Here is a 23,235-nt window from a genome sequence, read left to right as displayed (position 1 = left end):
TAAACCTTTTCCTGCAGCATTGACTGTGAATACAAAAGGATTGTTCTTTTTTGTTTTGGCTGTAAGTGAACAAAATGCTCTTTTCAACTAGATGTTTCTCCCGACTTTTTGTGACAGTTGGATTAATTCTGTGCAATTATACCCTGAAAGTAAATTTATTCCAAATGCCCTGGTAAATTTCTGGCAGTGCAGAGGAATCTCCCGCTTGGGACACATCCATTGCAAAGAACACCAGGTAAGCCAGAAATGGGGGAAAATTAGAATAACTCAAACTACAATCAGGGTAAAAGGTAAAGAAAATTCATTGAATGTTCCACAATGAACTCTGCATAAAATAAGGCTATTTCTCCAAGGTGGTGTAAAGTCATGTTTGTTTAAAAAGGTGTTTCTTGTGCTTGAACAATTCTAATTTCAGTACTGAAATTATTCCTAATACAGTTACCAGAACAAAAATATATACTGACTGTGATTCAGCTCTTATTCCTAGCTCCAAATGAATTACCTCAAAATGAATCAGACAGTTATGAGTGTCTAAAACCATAATAAACACCCTAAAATGTTATTAGAGCTATGCTCTGACTTTGGAACAGAACTATCAGCAAAAGCAGGCAGTCCTATTTGCCTCAGGTACAGAAACCAGGGATACACCTCTGGCAGGACACGTTGTCTGTTCTTGCTGCTTTTCATGTGGCCATCATCAGTGCTAAAAAGAATACAAAGGGTAAGACTGAATTTAAACTAACTTATTGCCTAGGCTGAAGAGCTAGATTTGAATGTATATTAAAATGACATTTATTTGCAACCTCTTATATTAAAATTAAAAATACCAATAAGAGTATTTAGACCCTGTGATCACTTAAATCATTGCAGTCTGCTCTTCTTTTTTTTCTCCTGCAGCCTAAATGTTCTCATTAGAAATGCAGAGGTGAAGATTCTTTCAATCCAAGGCTAAAGGCTTTTGAAGTAGAAAAAATTCCTCAACCAGCTCTGCAGTCCCTGCATTCATTAGGAGATACAGAATACCCTCTAACAAGTGCAGAACAAGAGGTCTCTGAGGTCACAAATTTATTACATGTTCTGAAAAGTGGTTCCTTCACCTTTTAGTTTTAGCCAAACCTGTTTTTTTTTATTTTGGTCAGGAACCAGGCAGCACAGGGACTACACAGGCTGTTTGGATCTGGTACCATAGGTCACTTGAGGCTTGACCCATGGTCCAAGGATGTCAGTGCAAAGATTCCCACCAGCTTTGGTGCAGGTCTGAAATTTTTACATGCGGGAGACAGATGCTACAAAATCATGGTAAAAAGCAAGTCAGAATCACAGCATCATGGAATTGTTTGGGTTGGGAGAGACCTTTCAGGGTCATCTGGTCCAACCCCCCTGCAGGGAGCAGGGACATCTGCAGCTAGAGCAGGGTGCTCAGAGCCCCGGCCAACCTCACCTGGGATGGTTCCAGGGATGGGGCAGCGACCACCTCTCTGGGCAGCCTGGGACAGGGGCTCACCACCCTCAGTGCAAAAAAGTTCTTTCTTCTAGTCTCTATCTCCCCTCTTTTAGCTTAAAACCATCTCCCCTTGTCCTGCCACAACATCTAAAACATCTGTCCACAGCTTTTCAGTAGGCCCCCTTGAAGTACTGAAAGATCACAAGGTCTCCCCAGAGCCTTCTCTTCTCCAGGCTGAAGAACTCAAGCTCTCTCAGCCTTTCTTAGCATGTTGATCCATTCTGTTTGGCCAGTTTCTCTCACTGCTGTCTTCTCCTAACAGAGAAGGTGAAGAGCACACAGTGGGCTCACCGTAGGTCACTTGCTTCTGAAGGTGTTTTTTCCACCCTCATTCTGTCACTTGCCACAGGGCTGTGCAAGAGGAGCTGGTGAGAAGAAATGCTGTATAAGATGCAGTTCCCCTCCTGTGTGTTGCAGAAAGACTGCAGCAAGGCTGGTTTTGGACAGGCAGGCAAGGACGTGGTATTTTCAGTCCTTCACCTTCCTGCTTTTGGGACCCCTAAGGCTGCTGAAGAGTCTCACTGAAGGAAGTCCCATTGATTGGTTTAGTGTATGTGCCCAATCCTGTAATCTGAGTTTGCTTTTCAGAGCTCCAGATATATTGACCTTTTATACAATGTCCCAATGCAAAATAAGATTATTTTTAAGAAGTTACTTCTTAGAAAACAAGAAAAAATAGAGCCCCATTTTCAAATTGACCAACAGAGGCCCAGGAATGTAAACCAGATCCTTTGGCAGCTTTATAAATCTGGAGAAAACAGCTCTTCTACAAAGCCCTTCTGAAACTATTTAAAACAGTTAAATTGGGTCATCCCACCAACAGTTTAACCTGATTTAGGAGTTAAATATACCGTGTGTACATAGTAGCATTTTAAATCAGTGCTGGAACTGGATAAAAGGGACATCATCAAGATAAAAGCTGCAATTATTAAAACTGCATCAATTGCAAGTATTAATTTTCCTTCTCAACTTCCAAATGTTTTGTTTCCATTACATAACTCTTCAGGTGGCAAGATCACAGAATCATAGAATGGCTTAGGTTGGAAGGGACCCTAGAGATCATCTAATCCAACCTCCCTGCCATGGGCAGGGATGCCTCTTAACTGGACTAGGTTTAAGAAGCTACCAGCATAATCACTTCTATTTCTTGCTCCAACTCACAATCACTGTTTGCAGGGGTTTAGTTACTGACACTGGTGGAACAAATTCAGAAAAAAATAGCTACTAACAAAGAGGCTTAGAGAGCACAGTAAAGATAAGTAACGTTATGGAAAAGATGCAGGGAGCGCTTCTAGTAGTTCAAATTTTGCACTTCACTTTTCTCTGGTTTTCGTCACCCTGCCAGAAGCTTGACAGCATCTTCTGCTTAGCCCAAAGACTGCTTTTAGCATTCAATGAAAATTGGGCCCATTCAGCTTAAAAAAAGCTTTCCCCTTTGATTACCCTAAGCCTACTTTGTGGCATGGCAATACGTGACAATGCTCTTCTGTTTTATCAGGTGGGAGCTTGCAGAGAACACTTTGGAGCGATGAAATCAACAGGGATGAAGAACTGCACTTTAAAAATATGGTCTGTGCTTGGGCTGATAATACAGCTGAACACAGCTGAGGATTTCCAGTGGACAAGGAATAATCCAGACTCTTTCTATTATGGCACTTTTCCAGCTGGTACTTTTGAAGGATGGTTGATTGTGGGGTTCATAAGGCTCTAGAGCCACTTGTCTGTTGGCACAAGAAAGCTGCCAAAAAAGGTCTTCCTTGTCTTTCCAGGGAAATGGCAGAAACAAAAATTCAGGCTTTTGCAGAACATATACTTAATATAGTTTTCTGCATCTAGCAGAAAGTACAAGGAGCCATATAACCCAGCACTTCATAGAGTCACTTAAAACAGTAAACTCTGAGTAAATGCTAATAGATTAATATCTCATACCCAGATCTCCCTGTCCTGTGATTGAATCAGATGCACAGTATCACATATCACATCTAAAAACTCTTCTTTTTCATAAATTATCTACATCTTATCAAGAATTATAAACTAAAAATATCCTGTTATGCAGCTAACAAGACAGAAACAGTTAAGACACTAAACTTAAGAGTGAAATAGTTGTGTTGGGTTTGTTTTAAGCTGCTTAGTATTATCTAACTCACTCTTCAGTATTGCTTTATGAACCTTGTTCTTTCTTCAACACTTACACATGCCCACACATCTCATTCAACCAAAATCAGATCTAAAAAGATTTGTTTCCATGATTAAGTTTTTAAGTAGGTTATGAAATGGATTAATCATGTCCTTTTGTATAACACTAGGAAAATAATCCAACTTGGAATCACTAAAAAAACCCATAAAAATTAGCAGGCATAAATGATGTGGGAAGGTAAGTTTTCTTACACTAAGACATTTCTGCCACACTATCACTGCACTACCTTATCCCTCTAAAATAACAGTAACAAGATTCAACACATGAAAGAAACAGAGTCCTTTTCCAGTGTGTCAGAAAAGGCTGCCTTTAATCTATACCACATTTTCAGACAATCCCTTTCTATGAACTGATACAGCTCCATGTAGCAAACTTGGCCTCTTGTTCAGCAGGTGTCATCACACACATCTCACACCAAGCTGTGTAGCTCTGAGGGTGGATCAATTAACTTGTCATATTCAAGTTTAGTACAAAGATCAGTTTTGCAGGAAAATGTTTAAATCATAACTCACTTCTTTTTACCTTTAGGTTTTTTGTGGGGTGTTGGAAGCTCTGCGTACCAGACTGAAGGGGCCTGGGACAAGGATGGGAAAGGACCAAGTATCTGGGATGCTTTTACTCACAAGAAAGGGAAAGTGTTCAGAAATGAAACAGGAGATTCAGCATGTGATGGCTACTACAAAGTTAAGGTATTGGTAAAGAGGAACTACCCCTCTAAAAACATTTTGGATCCATTTCATGATACTGATATCCCACTTGGAAATAACAGCAAAGATGAAATGCTTTAATTGCTCTATAGGCTCATTTAGCTTAGGAAGCCCAGGGATGATATTTTCAGTAAGTTCAGTAAAATCTTTCCTAATAACCTCATAGAATCCATAATACCACAGTATTTCCCAAATATATTTCACTTTTTCAGGACTTTTGTATCTGAAGAAATAGTCCAAATTTTGTGGGAAGTCCAAATGCTTAGTTAGAACAATAATTTTATTTGAAGCTCAAATGTGTTTAACATCTTTTTGGGGTGTGTGTCTGAGCAGCTTTCAAGGCCTTCTATGTATATTTAAGAACAATATACCCCTCAAATACCTTAAAGCTCAGTCTAAATGTTTTCCATTTTTATGAATGGATAACAAATAAATAATCAATGAAGCTCTACTAGCAGTATGTTTCCAAGCTTAAAACCATCAAAAACTATTTTAGAATTACTGTCCTGGAGGAAAGACAGATACACAGCAAGAGGAATCCAAATGACTGTGATAAGCCAATATTACTTAATTGAAATTCTACCTAATTTGATAAAAGTTATATTCCACAGAGGTTTTCCCCACATATATGAAATCCAAGGGAAAACTAGAGATCTCAGCAAGAACTAAGAGGAAAGAAACTAATTAATGTCTTACTATGATAAAATGAGAAAATGCAGGAGAGATTCCATTTGTTCTCTCTCAAATGAGTAAAAACTTGAAAGAACAGCTTAATAAAAACCCCCAGAGAGGTCAGAATGCTGACACTCACTGGGCTGTTGCATCAGAAGAGACTGACACAATGATCACAGGATCTATTTTTCAGACAAAAATGACAGCATTTCAACATTTACTCTCTACTGTGAGATTGCATTTGGAGATACTTTCTAAAGCTTGTCTGTGTTCAGTTACACAGTCCCTGTTACATAAAAGCCCTCTTTCTCCATTTGCTTTCATCATCAAAATTCTCTTTGCACTGGCTCACATACCATCAAGTTCTAGTTTCATTTAATACTGAAGATGCACAATTCCTTAGAAAAAGAACATGTATTTATACTGAGTTGATTTCTGTGAGCTGAGCCAACTCCAGAATGAGACAGTAAGTGAAAGCCTGTGCAATGGTTTTGTGCCTAAGCTGAAACATTTGAGGGCAACATTTACAGGCTTACGTTATTTTTTTTAAAACAGGCACGTTACAAATTCTGACACAAACATAACTCTGTTACAAAACACCTCAAGTCATTTCTCTGTCCTCTATTCAATGGTGAAAACATTCTGTTTTCATAGCTGTTAACACAAATTACTACAGGACTTCCTCAGAGTCAAGAAAAAAATATGGTTAAAAGGAAGGATACAAGTAGAAAGAGAAATCACCTCAAAGCAAATGCAGAAAATACCTGATGGAAACCTCTTATTGTGCAACACCTCTGTAGATTTTCTGCGTTCAGTACTATTTAAGGCAGATGAGAAATTGAAGAGTTCTTCTGCTCAGACTTGAAATACATTAATTGGATTTTTTTTTTTTACAGGATGACATTCAGTTACTGAAGGAGCTGAAAGTTAATCACTACCTATTCTCTATCTCATGGCCTAGGATTATGCCCACTGGCATCAAAAGTAAGTATAATAACTTCACCATCTTCTTACCAGTATTAACAGACAATTTCACTCATGAGTAGGCCACACTTGTTTAATCTTACTGGTAAATATATTTTGGGGTTTTGTCTGCAGAACACAGTTTAACCATTACACATCCATTACAGCACACCCATCATTGTAATGGAAATTCCTTGGTTAAATTTTTTAGATTTCTGTTCTTCCAGTTATTTGAAGAACAACCCAGGTAATTTCTTCTCCATGTGTTTCACCAGCAGAGCAGCTGAATGAGAAGGGAATACAGTTCTACAATGATACAATTAACAGTCTTCTTGAAAACAATATTATCCCTATCGTCAGCCTCTACCACTGGGATCTTCCACAGGTTAGATGTTTCATTAATTTAAATACTGTCTGATACAAATGCTTCTGATAGGAAATTTATATCCAAGCTGAAGGACCATATGCACTTTAGAAAAACTTTTAAAGATGCCTGCATGCTTTTAAATGTGCTTGCAATTATTTTCCATTTTCTATGTATTGTCATTGATATGCACTGGGGTTTTGAAAAATCTCCTCCTGAGCTACTGAAATATAAATAAATGCCTTTATTAATAGGCAGATGAACTTTATTAATTCTTGAAATTCTTACTTACAAAGGTTCTGCAAGAAAAGTATGGTGGCTGGCAAAACATAAGCATGATAAATTATTTTAATGATTATGCAAATCTGTGTTTTGAGAAGTTTGGTGATCGTGTGAAACATTGGATTACCTTTAGCAACCCTTGGGTAAGTTATCTATGCTTTCCTTCCAACCTCTCCTGTTACACAGTTCTGTTCCCAAAATTCTGTGGAAATGATGCGATAGGAAAATATGTTTAAAATTTGAGAGTGGAGAGAAAGGGAGAAACTTACACCATTAATATTTCTGCCCAAAAACCTCAGTGGCAGGATTCTGGAGTCTTCAGTACAGGAGACATGAACCTGGTGGAGTGGGTCCAGAGGAGGCCACAAACATGATGAGAGCTGGAACCCCTCTGCTGTGAGACCAGGCTGAGAGAGTTGGGCTTGTTCAGCCTGGAGAGGAGAAGGCTCTGGAGAGACCTTCTGGTGGCCTTTCAGCACTTCAAGGGGCCTGTCAGAAATATGGGGAGAGTCTTCTTCACACGGCCTGTGGAGACAGGACAGTAGGGGGTGATTTTAAACTAAAAGAGGAAGACTCAGACTAGAGAGAAGGAAGAAATTTTTGATGCTGAGGGTGGTGAGCCCCTGTCCCAGGCTGCCCAGAGAGGTGGTCGCTGCCCCATCCCTGGAACCATCCCAGGTGAGGTTGGCCGGGGCTCTGAGCACCCTGCTCTAGCTGCAGATGTCCCTGCTCCCTGCAGGGGAGTTGGACTAGATGACCTTGAAAGGTCCCTTCCCACCCAAACCAGTCTGTGATTCTGCACACGAGCAGTTTTAAGACACGATGAGAGGCACAGAGAGGAGGGAAGTGGGTATAACCAGCCCATCCTGCACTTCATCAGGGAACTGCAAGCTGGCCACTAACACTCATCCCTAACAGATTGCCTCCAATTAGCCACAGGATATTAGCACCACACAGTGGGGCAGTAGCTGGGAGCTGAGGGGAGGGGATGGAGAGATTAAGAGACAGACTGTGCAGAAAAGCACAAGATCCCAGTCCAGGGGAGGGCAGCAAACTCATTAATTCTGCTGTTCAGAGAATCACTAACTCTTGTGTCTGCAGGCAGTGGCTGAGAAGGGTTATGAGACAGGAGAACATGCACCAGGACTGAAGCTCGGTGGATGTGGAGCATACAAAGCAGCACACCACATAATTAAAGTAAAACTAATATCATGTTTTCTTTTTTTTCAGACCGATTAAGTTGTCTTTGATTTTGCTCTTTAAACAGCAACAGTTTTGTAATGATGTCATTTCCAACTCACATGTCAAAATTATCACCTGATTTTAAATCACCAAAACATATTCAGGTGCAGCACCAGATGCCAAGAGCTGGATGTGACACTGTTGCAACAACTTAAACTCTCCCTTACGATGTGTCTCTCCAGTATGCTTCAAACTGGTTGAAATCAGAAAATACCCAGGTTACTCTGGAAACATGGAGTAAAATTTTGATCTGTTGAAGCAAACCTGAACTTTGCAAGTGATGTTAGTAAGGTTAGCACTCAAAAATAAACTATTTGCCTGAATAAATAAGGCAAAGTCATCCAAAGACTGGAGATGCTGGACAGAACACTATACTGAGTGCTCTGTATTAACTCCTGGAATTTAGGGAAGGAATCTTGCACAAATGCTTTTCTGACATCTTGCATGAAATGAAAGCTTCCACAATATATGTGACAGAAATTATGTGGTATTTTCAGACACACTGCTCTTGATCTTCACTAACTTTGTACACTGACTGTAGCATAACAGATTATAACATAGGTGTGATTTTCTAACAGACACACGCAAAGGTCTGGCACTCCTACAACACCACCTGGCGTAGTGAGCAGCAAGGTAACAGGGATTCATTCTGTAATTCTGCTTCTGTTCATGTTAAGGGCTTAAAGATTAGGCATAAACTGCAGAACTGTCCCTTTGTGTTTCCAGGTATGGTTGGAATTTCCCTGACTACTGGCTGGGGTGAACCTGTGGATGCACACAGCCAGCCCGACAGGGAGGCTGCTGAGAGATATATACAGTTTCATTTGGGATGGTTTGCAAACCCAATTTACAGAGGAGACTATCCAGAAGTTATGAAGAATTATATAGGTAAGCTCCAGCAAATTACTATAAACTGAATACATTACACACTCACAGCACATTGCAACAGAATAGCCCCTGACCAACAAGTAGCTCACTCGAGTAGGAGGACACAACAAATGGCCCCTGGGCTGGACATGGCTCCTGAGCAGCTCAGGGGATGTACTAGAACTGAGAAGCTGAGCTCCTCTTGAGCCCAGCAGTTGCATATCTCAGTGCTCCCAACTGGAAAGGAAGCAACTACCTCACTTTTGAGTCATAGTCCCTTTTAAGTGGCCTAGAAACAGAGGCCACTTGTTTTTCCACCTAAGGACAAAAAGCAGCAAAAGAGAAAGATTCAGCAGCAGTTTTTCATCACTGAAGGTTGCATTTCTGCAGGGTTCTGATCTCTTTGTTTCACAGAAAGAAGAGGATAGGCAAAGTACCCAGCAGCAAAGCACTTCTGTTCTCATCATGTGATGTTTCCAAGAATTCTGTTGACATTTATGAAGCTCTTTGGGGAAGAAACAAAGCACTAAACAAACCAACCACACAAAAAAACTAAACCATACCAACATCAAAACCCACCAACCCTTGAATTCATTGTCTTCTCCATGCATTGTACTAATTTCTTCTCCAAACCAAAAGGATGAAAGATTATTTAATCTTAAAAAAAGCAAACTAACCTGTCCTCTGTAAAAAATTCAGGAAACCTTACTTATTGTCCATGAGCTAAAGAAAACACATTTCTGTGCTCCTCAGAATTATGTTTCCTATAATTATTTTGATAGGTAGGAAGAGTGCCCAGCAGGGTCTGGGGACATCAAGATTACCAACTTTCTCAGTGCAAGAGAAAACCTACATTAAAGGCACATCAGATTTCCTGGGAATAGGTCACTTCACTACTCGTTATGTTCTACAGAAGAGCCGTCCCTTCCTACACGCATCCAGTTACCACAGTGACCATGATTTGGCTGAACTGGTGGACCCAAAATGGCCAACTCCAGGACCTAAATGGTTATATTCTGTGCCCTGGGGATTCAGAAGATTGCTCAACTTCATTAAGGTGAATAAAGAGTAGATCTTTAAAAGGAAGTGAACAAAATGTCTAGTTACATGAGAAACTGCACTTACACTATTTTGCATTTTCAACTGTTTGACCTATGTATTTGTCTTCTCATACTTGGAAGTTCATTTGCCAAAAAAACACCTTAATTTTAGTTCAGAAAACTACAGAATTCAGTAATTATAAAATAATTTTCAAAAACCCCCTTAGTTAACTTGGAATTCCTAGTTACATACTTTTCTCACTAAAGGTGATTAAGTAAATCTAGGAAATTGCTTTTTGTGCATTTTGCTCAGAATCTCATGTCAAAATAAGATGATTTTGGTTGTAAGAATTGGTCTAAACATGTTTTTTGCAGACACAGTATGGGAACCCCCTCGTTTATGTGACAGAGAATGGAGTTTCTGAAGATGTAGAGTGCACCCAGCTGTGTGATGACTGGAGGATAGAGTATCTGAAAGGATACATTAATGAAATACTGAAAGGTAACTTTAAAACCATCTTTTTAGTCCATGAGCTTTTTCACTGATTATTTTTGACTCCTGTAATTTATATCATAGAGAAATAAATATTCACAGATCAGAAACGGACAGCAAACTAGACTAATAAATCTTCATAAAAATTACAACCTAGCCAATGTCCTGATGCTAATAAACACAATAACCTACACAAGGTTTAATACTGTAGTAGATCATCAGTTTCTACTTTTAGAAAGGAGAAATTGCACCTGGTTCCCATTCTTATAGCTTTAGTACTGCTAAGCTAAAGAGAACATTCTCAAAAATCTTCATTACTTTATACTTGGCCTTTTTTCTGTTCTCCTCTCCCCCTCCCCATCTCTTTCTGGTATAAAAATCAAACACCTACAGAACTACATTTTAAAAACAACAAACACAGACAACAAGTTTACCAGAATAATTTCTATTCTATATGCAGCTCTAAACGATGGTGTTAACATCCAAGGTTATACTGCCTGGTCCCTGCTGGATAAATTTGAGTGGAACAAAGGCTTCTCTGAAAGATTTGGGCTTTATTACACTGATTTCAAAGCCAAGAACAAGCCACGCTACCCAAAGGCATCTGCTGACTATTATAAGAAGATTATCAGGGCAAATGGATTCCCAAATCCAAGAGAGGTGATGTCAGTCACTGGTTTTATTCTTGTTTTTCCTTGATATATGGACAAATATCACACTGACTTTCATGAAACTACTTACATAACCACTTTAGCTCTGTAAATTAAGGATGTGTTAAGTACACAGGCCTCCAGAGACAAAGTGGAAACTGCCTCAACTGCTGTTTCTAAAGCATGTCAAACTCTAATTGGCCTCACTAATCTGATAAAAAATTCTGAATCCAAAGTTATCTGTGCTCTGTTAGATCTCAAGGCAGAAAATTACACACATGTCCTACCTTGCTGGAAAATAATATGGAATATATTATGTGCTTTAAAAAATGGTATTAAACAATTAACACTAAGAAATATACTGCAATAAAAAGATGACAAAGGTACAAGGAAACTTTCAGGAAGTGATGTGTTGACAGAATAAAGCAGTTTTGAGTTAACTGTACCAGACAAGTGTTCAGGGACAGAGAAGAAGCTGCTGTGAATGAGACAGAATATTACAGTCTAACAAAACTGCTGCCTTCAACACTCTCAGGTGGAGAACTGGCATCAGGCAGCCATGGACACTTGTTCTGCTACACACCAACTCCTTGCTACAGGTAATTATGTGTCTTTTATGAGAGCTTATTTCAGATTTTAAATCTCTCTGTGAATACTACTATTAGCAGGTCCTAAAAGATACTTTCTCCCTGAAAGCACAACTGCTTTCAAATACTACAAGCCTCTAAAGAAAAATCATTATTTATTCTCTCCAGCTGAAACCACTGTAGCTAAATGGATCAGCTTTGGATGTTTATGGAATACACAAACTGAAAGAGTTACTATTTGAAATTAAGGCTAGATATGACAGTATTCTCCTTAAAATATTTAAAGTGCTAAATGCTCTTTCAAATATAAAACAAACCCAGCCAAATCAGGACAGCCATACAGACAGAAAATTCTCTAAACGTTTGACTTCTATATAAGATGGAACTATATTAAAAAAAAAAAAAAGGCTAAGCACTCAGCTAATGTAGTGTTAAGCCACATTTCTGCTCTTTCACACTCTTGCTAACAAAGCTAACAAAACCACAAGGTACAGAATCTGCCCAAGAATACACAACCCAGCAGACCTTGCCTGCAGCTTCCACAGTGCCAGGCTAGTCCTGCTCATTTAAGACCTTCCTGGAAAGAGGGGCTGACAACAGAGAGGTGCTGCCATTCAGCAAGACATGGACAGGCTGGAGAGCTGGGTGGAGAGGAACCTCATGAAGTTTAACAAGGGCAAGTGAAAGTCCAGCAAGTCCAGCACCTGGGGAGGAATAACCCCATGCACCAATACAGGTTAGGGATTGACCTGCTGGAAAGCAGCTCAAAAAAAAAAAGTGTCCAAGCTTGGAGCAGCTGCCCAGAGAGGCTGTGGAGTCTCCTGCCCTGCAGAGATTCCAAACCCACCTGGACGTGATCCTGGGCACTCTGCTGGAGCAGGGGGGTTGGATGAGACGATCTCCAGAGATCCCTTCCAACCCCACCATTCTGTGGTTCCCAGGGTAATTCAGGACCTTTAATGATTCCTGAACTAGGAGAATAATCTACTGCAGTGTAGTCATGAAACTAAGAAACATGAAATGAATATTGTACAGTCTCATAAGAATGATAAGATAAATTCCACACGGTAGAAACATCAAAGCAGTCATCCTAAGTTTATCTGACTTAGAACATATCACTTGGCAGCTGAAGCTATGTGAATTAACTGTGTTTACTGCACTCTTTGAGGCTTATCTGTGGAGCAAAATGCTACAAAACCCATTTTATTTTTCAAAGAGCTGCAAAACAATCATAAAAAGGCTCAAATGCTTAAGGACTTCTCTCTGACAATTTTCTTTTCTACCCTTCCTTTGAAGGGGGTGGGGAATAAAAATCAAAGGAACAGTAGAATACCACCAATGCACTGAAGCTAAATCCTAGCAAGCACAATTTTTTGCAGCCCTTTGTGTACTGACACATCTTTAAAAATTTACCTCAGAAAGAAAAGTCATGGATTTGCTCCAGCTCTTGCAGATGTATGGGATTTCGTTTGCTTCGTTTGCTGTTCATGCCATCATCAACATTTAACAAAATAATGAACTCAAAAATCCTTAACCTAAATTAACTCTAAGTTGGTGTACTCTAGCAGATTAAGTTTCTTACGTATTGCTCCTTTCTCAAATTTTAGATGCCCTGATTACTCACATGGAAAAGGTGACAGAGATTGTTCTTCCTACAGCTTTCACACTCTGCATACTCATCAGTGTTGTCCTACTAATACTCTACCTTCGAAATCATAGTTGAAATCACAGATGTGCTTACACACATCCTCATTTTGCATTATGAAGAGCATGCAGCTGCTTTATTGGTTAACATTTACCATAGATGCCTTTTATACCACTGTAAAGAAATATTAATTTACCTGTCCCCTCTTTAATAGCTTTTTTTATATTCAGTTCCCAAAACAATTTAAATTTTTAAATCAACACTCAACATTTGCTTTCTGCATTACCTCCTACTGATTTTAAGTAGCAGATTTTGTTTCTTATTATTTTGTAAACTACTATATTCCTCATCATAAAAATAGTTAGCTGAGATTAAAGTGATCCAAATCTTGCCAGTACACCTTTCAAGTGATTAAAAGCTGTTTGCAATTCTGATTTCAGTCTGTTCAGACATTTCATTAGTATGTAGCTGCTATTTGGAGAGAGACAGACACAATTTTAAAATAGGAGGATTTAAATATTCCACCTCTTAAACATTAACTTACTATTCATGTTTACCAAGACAAGAAATGCCTTACTATTTAGGTGTGGAGAAGAATTATTTGAAGTGATTAATCAAAGATGACAACTGCTGAGTCATATTTAAACCAAGGACTCTTATCTCCCTAGTTTTGTTTACAGGGAACTAGGTTTACCTCAATCAACTTCATAGTATCTTACACACAGAAATATGCATTATAAGTAATTAAAGCACCTCCAAAATATAATATTCCACCTCAAATTCACTTCAACTGCAGGTAGGAATGAGTTAAATACGTTATTATAAAAAGTTTGCTCATGCTTATAAAAAGCATCTGGCTGTACTGTCCTTCTGTGGGGCTTGTATTTATTCCTCTAAAGCAAAGGCACAAACAGATACTGGATGCAGAGCAGCTGCACATAAATCCAAAAGGGATTTGTTCTGAGCTTCTCTCCACAGGCTATTAAACTGAGCATTGTTAAGATGTGATATCACAAAAGGGATAAGAAATAAGATTTACTGAGAAGAAACCAGAACTAATAGAAATCTGTAGGTTTTTAAGAGCACAAATATTGAGGTTTTCCTTATTCTTACTTATCAATAGTTAATAGCTTCTTTTATGCAGAATGTTTCAGTCTCAAATTCATCAGCTTATACTACACTATGTAATTGTTTAAAATAACCCTACCAAAACATTACAGACTCTATGGAATCAACATAAGCCCAACATGTTTAAATGACCATGCCCAGCCAACTAGGCTGAATGTGTTTTTCAGAAAATGATGCAGGCAACACTGTTAAAGTAATTCACTTTGCACTGAGAGAAAAAAAATAATATGAAGAAAGAAGTATATCCAAGAATGCTCCAAAATATAAATACAGGGACAAAGACAATCAAATCATCAGAAGTTCACAGTGCCTTGGATGAACAGCTTTCCACATATGTCTGGATGATGGAATGTCCCTTGACACCAGGAAAATCTGACAACGTTGCTTGTTATGTAGGATGAAGATAATTCCCACTTTCAACAGCCTCCAACTGCATTCTTAACAAATAAAAATAAAAATTTAAACCCCAAAGTGCAGAACTTTATTGAATGTTTATAAAAGTATGAACAAAAATATCTACTGTATTTTCAAAATACTGATCCTATACATTGGTAAATGCACATTTCTACACAACCCAGATGTGTGCAGGTGATTATGGCTGCGTGTCTCACGCTTCCAAGCACACTGAGGCAGACAGCTCAGTAAGATGTTACTGCTCTTCAAAGCAGAGAGTGTTTTCTAAATATGCTGTTGGGACAGGTAATGCTGAACTTCCCCCTTTACTGTACCTTTCCAGTGCCTGCCTGTGGGGTAACACACATCTATGTGAAAAGCACCTGACTGCACTGAGCCATTGTAATGAAATACATTCTTTCTTCACTGCTTCCATTAACTGTGGAGTCGGAAAGGAGACCTGCATAGGCAGAAGAAAGAGATGTGATTAGTCACTGTTCTTAGAGCTTGTAGGTATTAGTTCATGTAGAGGCTTCAAGAACTGGTTTCAGAACTTCAGTTTTACTGAAGGGAGCACCATGTGACAAAAAACTGGCCATGACAGGGAAGCTTTACCCTGTGTCAAACCTCACCCCAGAAAGGCAAGTTATTTCTGTACCAGTCTATAAGCTTATAAATTCTTGCCCGTTCTCATGCTTTTCACTTGTTCTACATCTGACTGCAGCAAGGCATGTCTTCTCTCTTCAGCACCTGCTTGCTTCTCTCACTAGAGATCAGCTTTCAATAACAGGGAAATTTCAAACTCATCCTTAGCTAGACTGGCAGAGATTTCAGAAAGAAGCAATAAATAATGGAAAATAAATAATCATGTCATATTTGAACTATTCTGCCATTTTTACTCTGAAAATGTGGCAAAGATGAGAAGGCAGAAAGCCACCACTCTGTGAAAATCTTTTACATTCAAGAAATTCCATCTCATCTGTTTATTAAGAGGTAAAACATTGTTTCACTTTGGCTGAAGATTTAAGTCAGAAAAAGCCCAAATCCACCAAACCCAGTGCAAAAACTGGATTTGTTTGAAGTGTAAACTTTCACTATTTCTGTGTCACCAGGACTATTCCTCACCTGTATTGTTTGATGTCATATGTTCAACTGGAGGGCTAGTACTAACTTGCCATGTTGTTTTAACCTCCTTCAGTCCATGCCCACTACTTATGTCCACCTTCCATATTTCTGGGTGATCACTGAGAGAATAACCAAAAAATGTCAAAATTGTGTCAGCTGTTCAGTCACATGTGAATTTTAATGCTGCAAAGACTGAAGCTTCTCTTACTTTTGATAGAACTTCTTGACGAGAGCTGGTCTGATGGGCAGTTGAAACACTTGCTTCTCATTTAGAGGGTTTTCTTTATAATACTTCATGCAGATTCTACAATAGATATCAACTAGTTACTTTCTTTGCAAAAACACTTGTGCAACACTGCATAAGCCTCACATAAAATTAACTATCCTCTCAGATTTCTATTATTTCCTTTGGTTTTCAATTTTAGTCACAAGGCCAATTCTAACAGGAAGATCCAACTGTTACTTCTGCAGTCTCATTATCATCAGCATTAAGGAGGGCTCCATTGCCTTTTGCTTTGATTTTTTTCTTTAAGATTCTCTTTACAACTGTCAAAGAATCTGTTTGTTACTGTCACTTAAAGAGCAAGCAGTAAAAAGGAAATAATTACTGTGTCAGAGGGAAGAGGTTCTCATGTTTAAACTGAAGTAAGACTGTACAGTTGACCATTATTTCCAGCATGTGGTGAAGCTTCTGAACACGATGAACTTGTTCTTGTAGATCTACTGATGTGGAAATGAAATAATCCTGGAAGAGCAAACAGCTTCTGCTCTTAACTGGACACTACACAAAATTTCTACACGCACACAGCACATCCTCAGTACACTAAAATAAATTTTCCCACTGCTTTTGAGTAGCCAAAATTTTAAGGAAGGCCCAGCAGAGCCAGAACAAAGTTCCACGCTCTCAAAACTATGAACAAATGTTTGCTGTCCTGCCTGAAAATAACCCATATTAAATAGCTAGGAAAAAATATGTGAATAAGCAAACACCACAGTGACATTTCTGCAGTGTACTGTCCCATCCTCATGACCTGCAGTTCAGTTTCTCAGCTTACAGGAATCCTGTGACTGGCACCCCACCGTCACTACGTGTGTCCTGCTTTATAGTGCTCTCAGAGTTAAAAAACCCACACAAAACCACAAAGCATCTCACCAAGTAGGTTAATGTTGCAAGTTCCTGGCCTGTAAAATGAACACGGGGGGAGGAAAAATTAATTAGAACGTACTACATAGTCACAGATTAAATATAAGCAACATTCAGGTAATCAGCTATTACATACAAACATGCTTGCCTGATTTCCTTCTAACCCACACAGACCAGCATAAGGGAAAATACAGAAAGAGCATGAGGGTCTTATTTTTCCCACTTACAGCAAACAGCTAATTAAACAAAACAGTCACAGTAATAGAAATCTGTTATTTTTTTTTACTTTAAGTCCAACCTAAAAGTTTTTCAATTTGAAAAAGAAATTAACTATAGCTTGCATAACTGTATATTTGAAACAAATCCATTTTTTACTTTTTGAAACTATATATAACTGAAAAATGCTGTTACTAAGGAGGCTGGAGACAGCACATCAGCAGATGGGAGCAGATGTGAGATCAAGGTTATCAAAAACATCTCTATTTCCTGCTCTCTATACCTTTCCTCTTGAATTTCTAATCATGTTAACAGATATCAGGCTTACCTATGAAAAAACTGACATAATCCTTCTTCATCTTATCCAAACCAATCTCCAAGAGCATCTGAATTGGAGTGATGCCATTGAGGGAAACTGCATCTATCTTTCCATGATAAGACTGCTGAATCAATCTACTTAGCAAACTGCTGCTCCCTTGGTGAATCTAAAAATTAAAAGTGTTTTCTTGTGATGTAACTGTACACAAAATCTCATAAACATTGTTCAGAAGTACAACACCATGGAAACAGAGGCAAAACGTGACACGAGAGCAATTTAAAAACAACACAATACAGAAACAGAGGCAGTTAAGTGACAAGAACTACATTCTACTTCAAACAGCTCAAGACGTTAACATTTATTGTGAAATACTAATACATACCCATGGCTGTATCTCACCATGTTCCAGGGATTTTAGGACCAGTGTGAAACACTCTACCAATTCCTGATAGGAGCTGACACCTTAAGAAAAAAAGATGCAATATTTTATTCATCAGTCCAGGCTCTCTCTCTAGCTGTTAAGTGAGTAGCAATAAGCCAACACATACTTGCAGGAAGGAAATCCCTTGTCTAAAGAAGGAGAGCTGAAATGACTGATTGAGCTGCTTTTTGTTAAGTTTCAAGATGCAATATTTTATTCATCAATCCAGGCTCTCTCTCTAGCTGTTAAGTGAGTAGCAATAAGCCGACACATACTTGCAGGAAGGAAATCCCTCGTCTAAAGAAGGAGAGAGCTGAAATGACTGATTGGGCTGCTTTTTCTTAAGTTTCTTATGGCAGGACTTTAAAAAAGTGTTACACTAAAGGGCCAATGACCAAAAGAAACCATTAAAGGCATGTGACTTAGAGAACAGCACGTGGCAGAAGCAGACTGCCACAGAACCCATTTTGCCTGCATTCTCTCTTGTACATTGAAGCTCAACATGTTTTATAAATTTAACTGCAGGCATCTGTCTAGAATATGAACTGTTAGTATCTGTTTAACCAACTGCTCCACCCCTCATATTGAAAGGAGCAGTTGTAATCTCTGGAACAACAAAAGTTAATTAGGAACCTGGAAACATAGCCACAGATAAATAAAATGTATTTTACTGAAGGACTGCCAGTGGTATTACAAGAATGGTAAGTTTGTGTGCAAGCTTTATCCACTTAAAAACTGTCCTTCAGATCTAGAAAGATAATTTTATGAACTTTTCAGTTTTAGAACAGATGAATAGTACCAATTGTTTAGTACCTTTTACAATCAAATAAAATTAAATACAATATCTTCTGGTAGGTGTTGGTCTACCTTTGTATGTTTTAAGAAAATTTATCATCTTACATACTTAGCTCTTTTAGAAATAGCTTGTTGATAATTTTCTGAAGAGCTGATCAGTCCTTAAAACTCAAAGAAATTGATATTCACTTCACTGAGAAAACAGAGCATGGCAGATAGAGAACAGAAGAATTACAGGAAAATGGGAGGAAAAAAAAAACCTTGCACAGTACACTTACTCTTCATTTTGCACCATAATTCTTCAGCAAAATCCAGGTCTCCTCGCTCAGTGAAGATTGATTTTATGGAGCTGTCCACTGCAGCAGTGTCATGTTTGATTTTCTGAAACAGATTGATTGTTGTAAGCAAAAAAAAGCAAGCCTAAGATTCAAATAGTTTATTAATTCAAATTTTGTCCAGATACCAAAACTGGGTGCATCACTAATTTTTACACAGAAAACTATTTTCCTGTTATTCTGATTCTGAATATTTTGGTTAAGCTGAAGCAAATATAGTCTTATTTTTAGCTTATCAACAAAATGCAACTTCCCTCTCAAAAGCAAAGACCCAAACTTTTCCTTGAAGACTGAAAGAAGAAAAAAAACACCTTTATGTAACTAAAGACATTTTTATAATCTGCATTTGTACATTGCTTAAGAATACCATAAACTTGTAGAAAAATAGGACAGATATCCAAGTGATACCATTAAATTGGCCCAAAATTATTAAATAAGGCAAGAGAAGTAAATGTGTGCTAGAGTGGAACAGTGCAAAGGTCAGAGTTCCTGGAAGAACTACAACATGATGAGACTGATGGCTTTAGGAGATGACAGATAATGGTTAAGACAAGGGAGTGTGACTGCAGTTGATATAATACAGTTCAGTTTGCAAGCTTTTGGTAGTGAAAAAGGAAGGGAAAGAAGGAAAGAAGCAAACTGAAATAGCTCCACACCACTAAGTTATATATTAAAAAAAGAAAAGTGTAATGGACACTGATAGAACATTTGGAATAAAATAACAGGGAAGTTTTCTAAGAGTTACGCTGGACTTTCTACCAGAAGATAGCTACAGAATTCCTAATTTTGCCTGTAAAGCCTTCTTCCATTACTTTTACACCACAGAAACAGAAAGCAAGAGATCCATCTTTCTTCACATGTTCCTGTCTATGTATTTACAAATATACATCAATAATACACAAGACTTAATCAAAAACCTGAAACAGCTACAGTTCTAAAGCAAACAGGATGACCAGGCAATTGGCAGCAAATGGCACACACCTCCGTTTTGTCCTTGTTTGCAGATAAACAATATCCATCCAGCTTCTTTTTTAACTCTAGTAGAGAAGAAAAATAAATTTCACTGTTATGACGAACAAATATCATTAAACCAATCGTATATATCCCTGAAGACATCCTAATTAACAAATACACTGACTGGATGGCTAATAGATAAAATCTATCCATTTAAAAATTAATATAATCTGAAGAGGATTTTAATATAACCCTGAAAAGATAATTTATTTTTTTTTAATTACAGCTGTACATTTTCCCCCATATACCTTTACTGCATTCTGCTATTTAAGTATGAACTAGTTATGTTCCAGCATGGAAGGAATAAAGGGGTAGTGAGTGGTCCAGTATGTGTCTCTGGTTTTCTTCCCTGTGTATCTGTCAGTTTTCATTGGTCATATCTTCCATTTTATCTTTTGCCCACGTTTTATCTACACAGTAAAGAAATCTACAATTGCATTTGAAAATCTCTTGGGATGCTCCTACATCTGATTCCATTTCAGATTTGTTTTCTAGTATCTTAAACTTCTGACAAAGGCACCTATTGTTCACAACAGTTTTCAGAAGGAATAAGTAATTTCGGATGCTTCATTTTAAGATGTCATCAAGGTAGTGTTTCTGACCACCAAAAGGACACTTAGGAGTTCATGTGCACATCAGGTAACTTGAAAGACACACCCAGAACTCTCTCAGCTGCTTTTTAAACATAACTGTGTCATTTTATAAAGAAATCATTATTAGTTTTATACCAGATATTAGGATAAAGAAAAATGACAGTTGTACTGATGAACCTACTTAACTAATTTGTGCCGGTGCATAAAAATTACCATCTCTAGCTTTAATGCTTTTAAAATTGTACGTGGAACTTCCTTTTGTTTCTGGAAATGTGGCACCCCTCTCTCCCCATGCAACAAGCAGCAATTACCAGTGAGAAATTCCTGGACCAGTTCAACAGCAGATTCAGACTCTAATGGCTCAGGCCACTCCGTCACACCCGTCTTCAAACCTTCTGCCAAAGCCTAAGGGCAGCATGGAAGTCAAAACACCACCAATCAGCCCTGGTTTGAGGTTCAATACTTCAAAAATATGCTTAACTTCTCAAAAGAATCACACATCTCTCCCTGTACAGCTAACCATGAATTTAGAAACTTCTTGAGTTTCCTGGCTTTGGTGGTCCTCTTTGTATCTGAGATTCCCAAAACTAGACTCAAAGTTTATTCTAAAATAAAATCTTTAAATCATTTAAAACTTCATCAGATGTGTCCAAGATAAAGGAAATCATGAACACACAAAACCACCATTCTAAATTCACCTGAAATGGGAATTTCTCAGTTATACTTACAAGGAGAAACTGCAGTTCTCTGTACAGCTGATATACAGGACTCCTGGGGTCTCCAGACTCCAACACAATATTCTGAAAGTTCCAGGAGTTTATATCAGTTTCCAAATTAAGAAATTAATTATCCAAAAATTTTCATCATTAAAATGCATATTAGTGTAATTTATAATTTAGATTATGAACACACTGTGTTGTTTATGGAAAGAACAATAAGTTTGCCTCTTGATATTTGTGTTTATTTTCTATCCTTTACACAACAAGCCACAGACAGAGTTTGGGTTTGTTTATTTGCTTTTTGCTTCTTGACTTACCAGTGTGGCAGCTGAAATTAGTGGTGGTGTCTCCAGAATCTTCTCTACAGTATTCCATGTAATATCAACATATATATTGCTTTCAGATTCTACAATTGTGTCCTCTATTACAGCACCTCTAATAAGTTCATACCGAGCAAATCCTTTTGTTGTCACCTAGAATGAACAGAAAAGATTGAAAAAAAAAAAAGCCAACACAAAACCCCACAACAACATGAACTGGTTTGTACGCATGCAAAATAATGTAAAAAGCATTTCAAACACAGAAAAAAAAGGGCTAATATCAGACAAAAGCATTACAATCTAAGAACCTCAGATGTTACTTCAAAAGAGATTATTATCCTATAGACTCATGCTAAGGTGGGTTTCTAACTAGAATCTCTAAGGCTTCTCAAAACCAGTTTCAGAAAACCAAAAGCAGACTTTTAAAACTTAGATTGGAGAAACGAGAGACCACAGAAACCTACAACACATGAGTGATGCTTCATTTTATGTGCCATTTTGAGCTCTTCCAGGTTTGCAAAAGATGTTTTATCAGCTGTAGGACCTAGGAAAAGAAAAAGGTAAGAATCAAAAACCCCTTTGACACAAGTCACGTTTGGCACTGAAAATTAATTCTCAAATCTTATCAACAGTCCCACATTTTTAAGCCTTCCTCATTTAATTTTATGAGTAACATAATAACCTTACCATCACATGTAACCATATAAAGATTGATCCCTGTGATTTTGTTCCCAGCTTTGAGAGGCTCAGCTCCAAGCCAACACGTATGCTCAGGATCAGAACCATCACACCTTATCCAGAGGGGAGGAAGCACAACCGGGTCACTTATCTTCAGGTGGGTCATGTGTGGATTTTGTGCCATTGTATATAAGGAAATCAACTGCCTAGAAATATGAACAAGAAAAAAAAAATCAAATTCCAGAAAGTATAGCTAAATCTACCTTTTATATAAAGCTTAACTCCTATCTACTGTGCTTCATTAGCAGACATTGAATCATTTCACACAAAGCACGCAATATTACAATCCTTTATACAGCTAAAATCATGAAGTCACAAATGAGAAAGCTAAGATATCATAACTAAGAATATATATTTCACATAGTATTTTAATTTAGACTAAGGAGTCTAAAATTACAACATAATTTTACAATTTAAGAATGTTAAAAAGATAAGGAAACAAGTAATCGTGTTTTGGTAACACCCTGGTGTTTTAATAACAGCCAAAGACCCTAATCAGGCTTTTTTTTTTCCTTCTTTTTTGGTTAACAAACCCAAGCATTTCAGCCTTAGGAAGCTCTCTTTGCTCACCAACCCCCCAACAGCCCCATTAACCTAAAGGGACAGCTCACAAGTGCTTTTCCAACACCTTGACTTCAGCTGCTTTAAGAACACCTCAAGCTGGGGAGGCCATTTTGCAGGTCAAAAAATGGTCCCATCACCTCACTAAACTAACAAGTAATTTGGAGGGATTGAAAATAACACAGGGTCTGAATACTAAGA

General features: G+C 38.0%; 2 protein-coding genes across 2 annotated transcripts; one reads left to right on the top strand and one right to left on the bottom strand.

Annotated features, from left to right (window-relative positions):
- The first annotated feature begins 3,032 nt into the window (after window positions 1–3,032).
- On the top strand, window positions 3,033–13,291 carry LCTL (lactase-like). Its single transcript, XM_008949007.1, has 13 exons — window positions 3,033–3,171; window positions 4,230–4,390; window positions 5,977–6,064; window positions 6,322–6,428; window positions 6,704–6,832; window positions 7,791–7,886; window positions 8,510–8,564; window positions 8,658–8,819; window positions 9,581–9,855; window positions 10,214–10,340; window positions 10,792–10,991; window positions 11,517–11,580; window positions 13,176–13,291. Exons 1-13 carry the CDS (start codon window positions 3,033–3,035, stop codon window positions 13,289–13,291), a joined length of 1,719 nt encoding a protein of 572 aa, XP_008947255.1.
- A 1,811-nt stretch (window positions 13,292–15,102) lies between these two features.
- Window positions 15,103–22,612, bottom strand: ZWILCH (zwilch kinetochore protein). The gene is made up of 14 exons (XM_008949006.1): window positions 22,423–22,612; window positions 22,200–22,279; window positions 21,733–21,888; window positions 21,425–21,496; window positions 21,008–21,101; window positions 20,071–20,126; window positions 19,033–19,135; window positions 17,921–18,000; window positions 17,548–17,704; window positions 17,013–17,041; window positions 16,468–16,604; window positions 16,068–16,163; window positions 15,860–15,978; window positions 15,103–15,194 (listed from the first exon to the last, which is right to left on the bottom strand). Exons 1-14 carry the CDS (start codon window positions 22,595–22,597, stop codon window positions 15,103–15,105), a joined length of 1,446 nt encoding a protein of 481 aa, XP_008947254.1. The 5' UTR covers window positions 22,598–22,612.
- Window positions 22,613–23,235: the final 623 nt, after the last annotated feature.

Source organism: Merops nubicus, unplaced genomic scaffold, assembly GCF_000691845.1.
Source record: "Merops nubicus isolate BGI_N331 unplaced genomic scaffold, ASM69184v1 scaffold8681, whole genome shotgun sequence".
Lineage (NCBI taxonomy): Eukaryota > Metazoa > Chordata > Aves > Coraciiformes > Meropidae > Merops > Merops nubicus.
The sequence above is the reverse complement of the archived record's forward strand: the minus strand, read 5'-3'. Positions and strand labels throughout refer to the sequence as shown.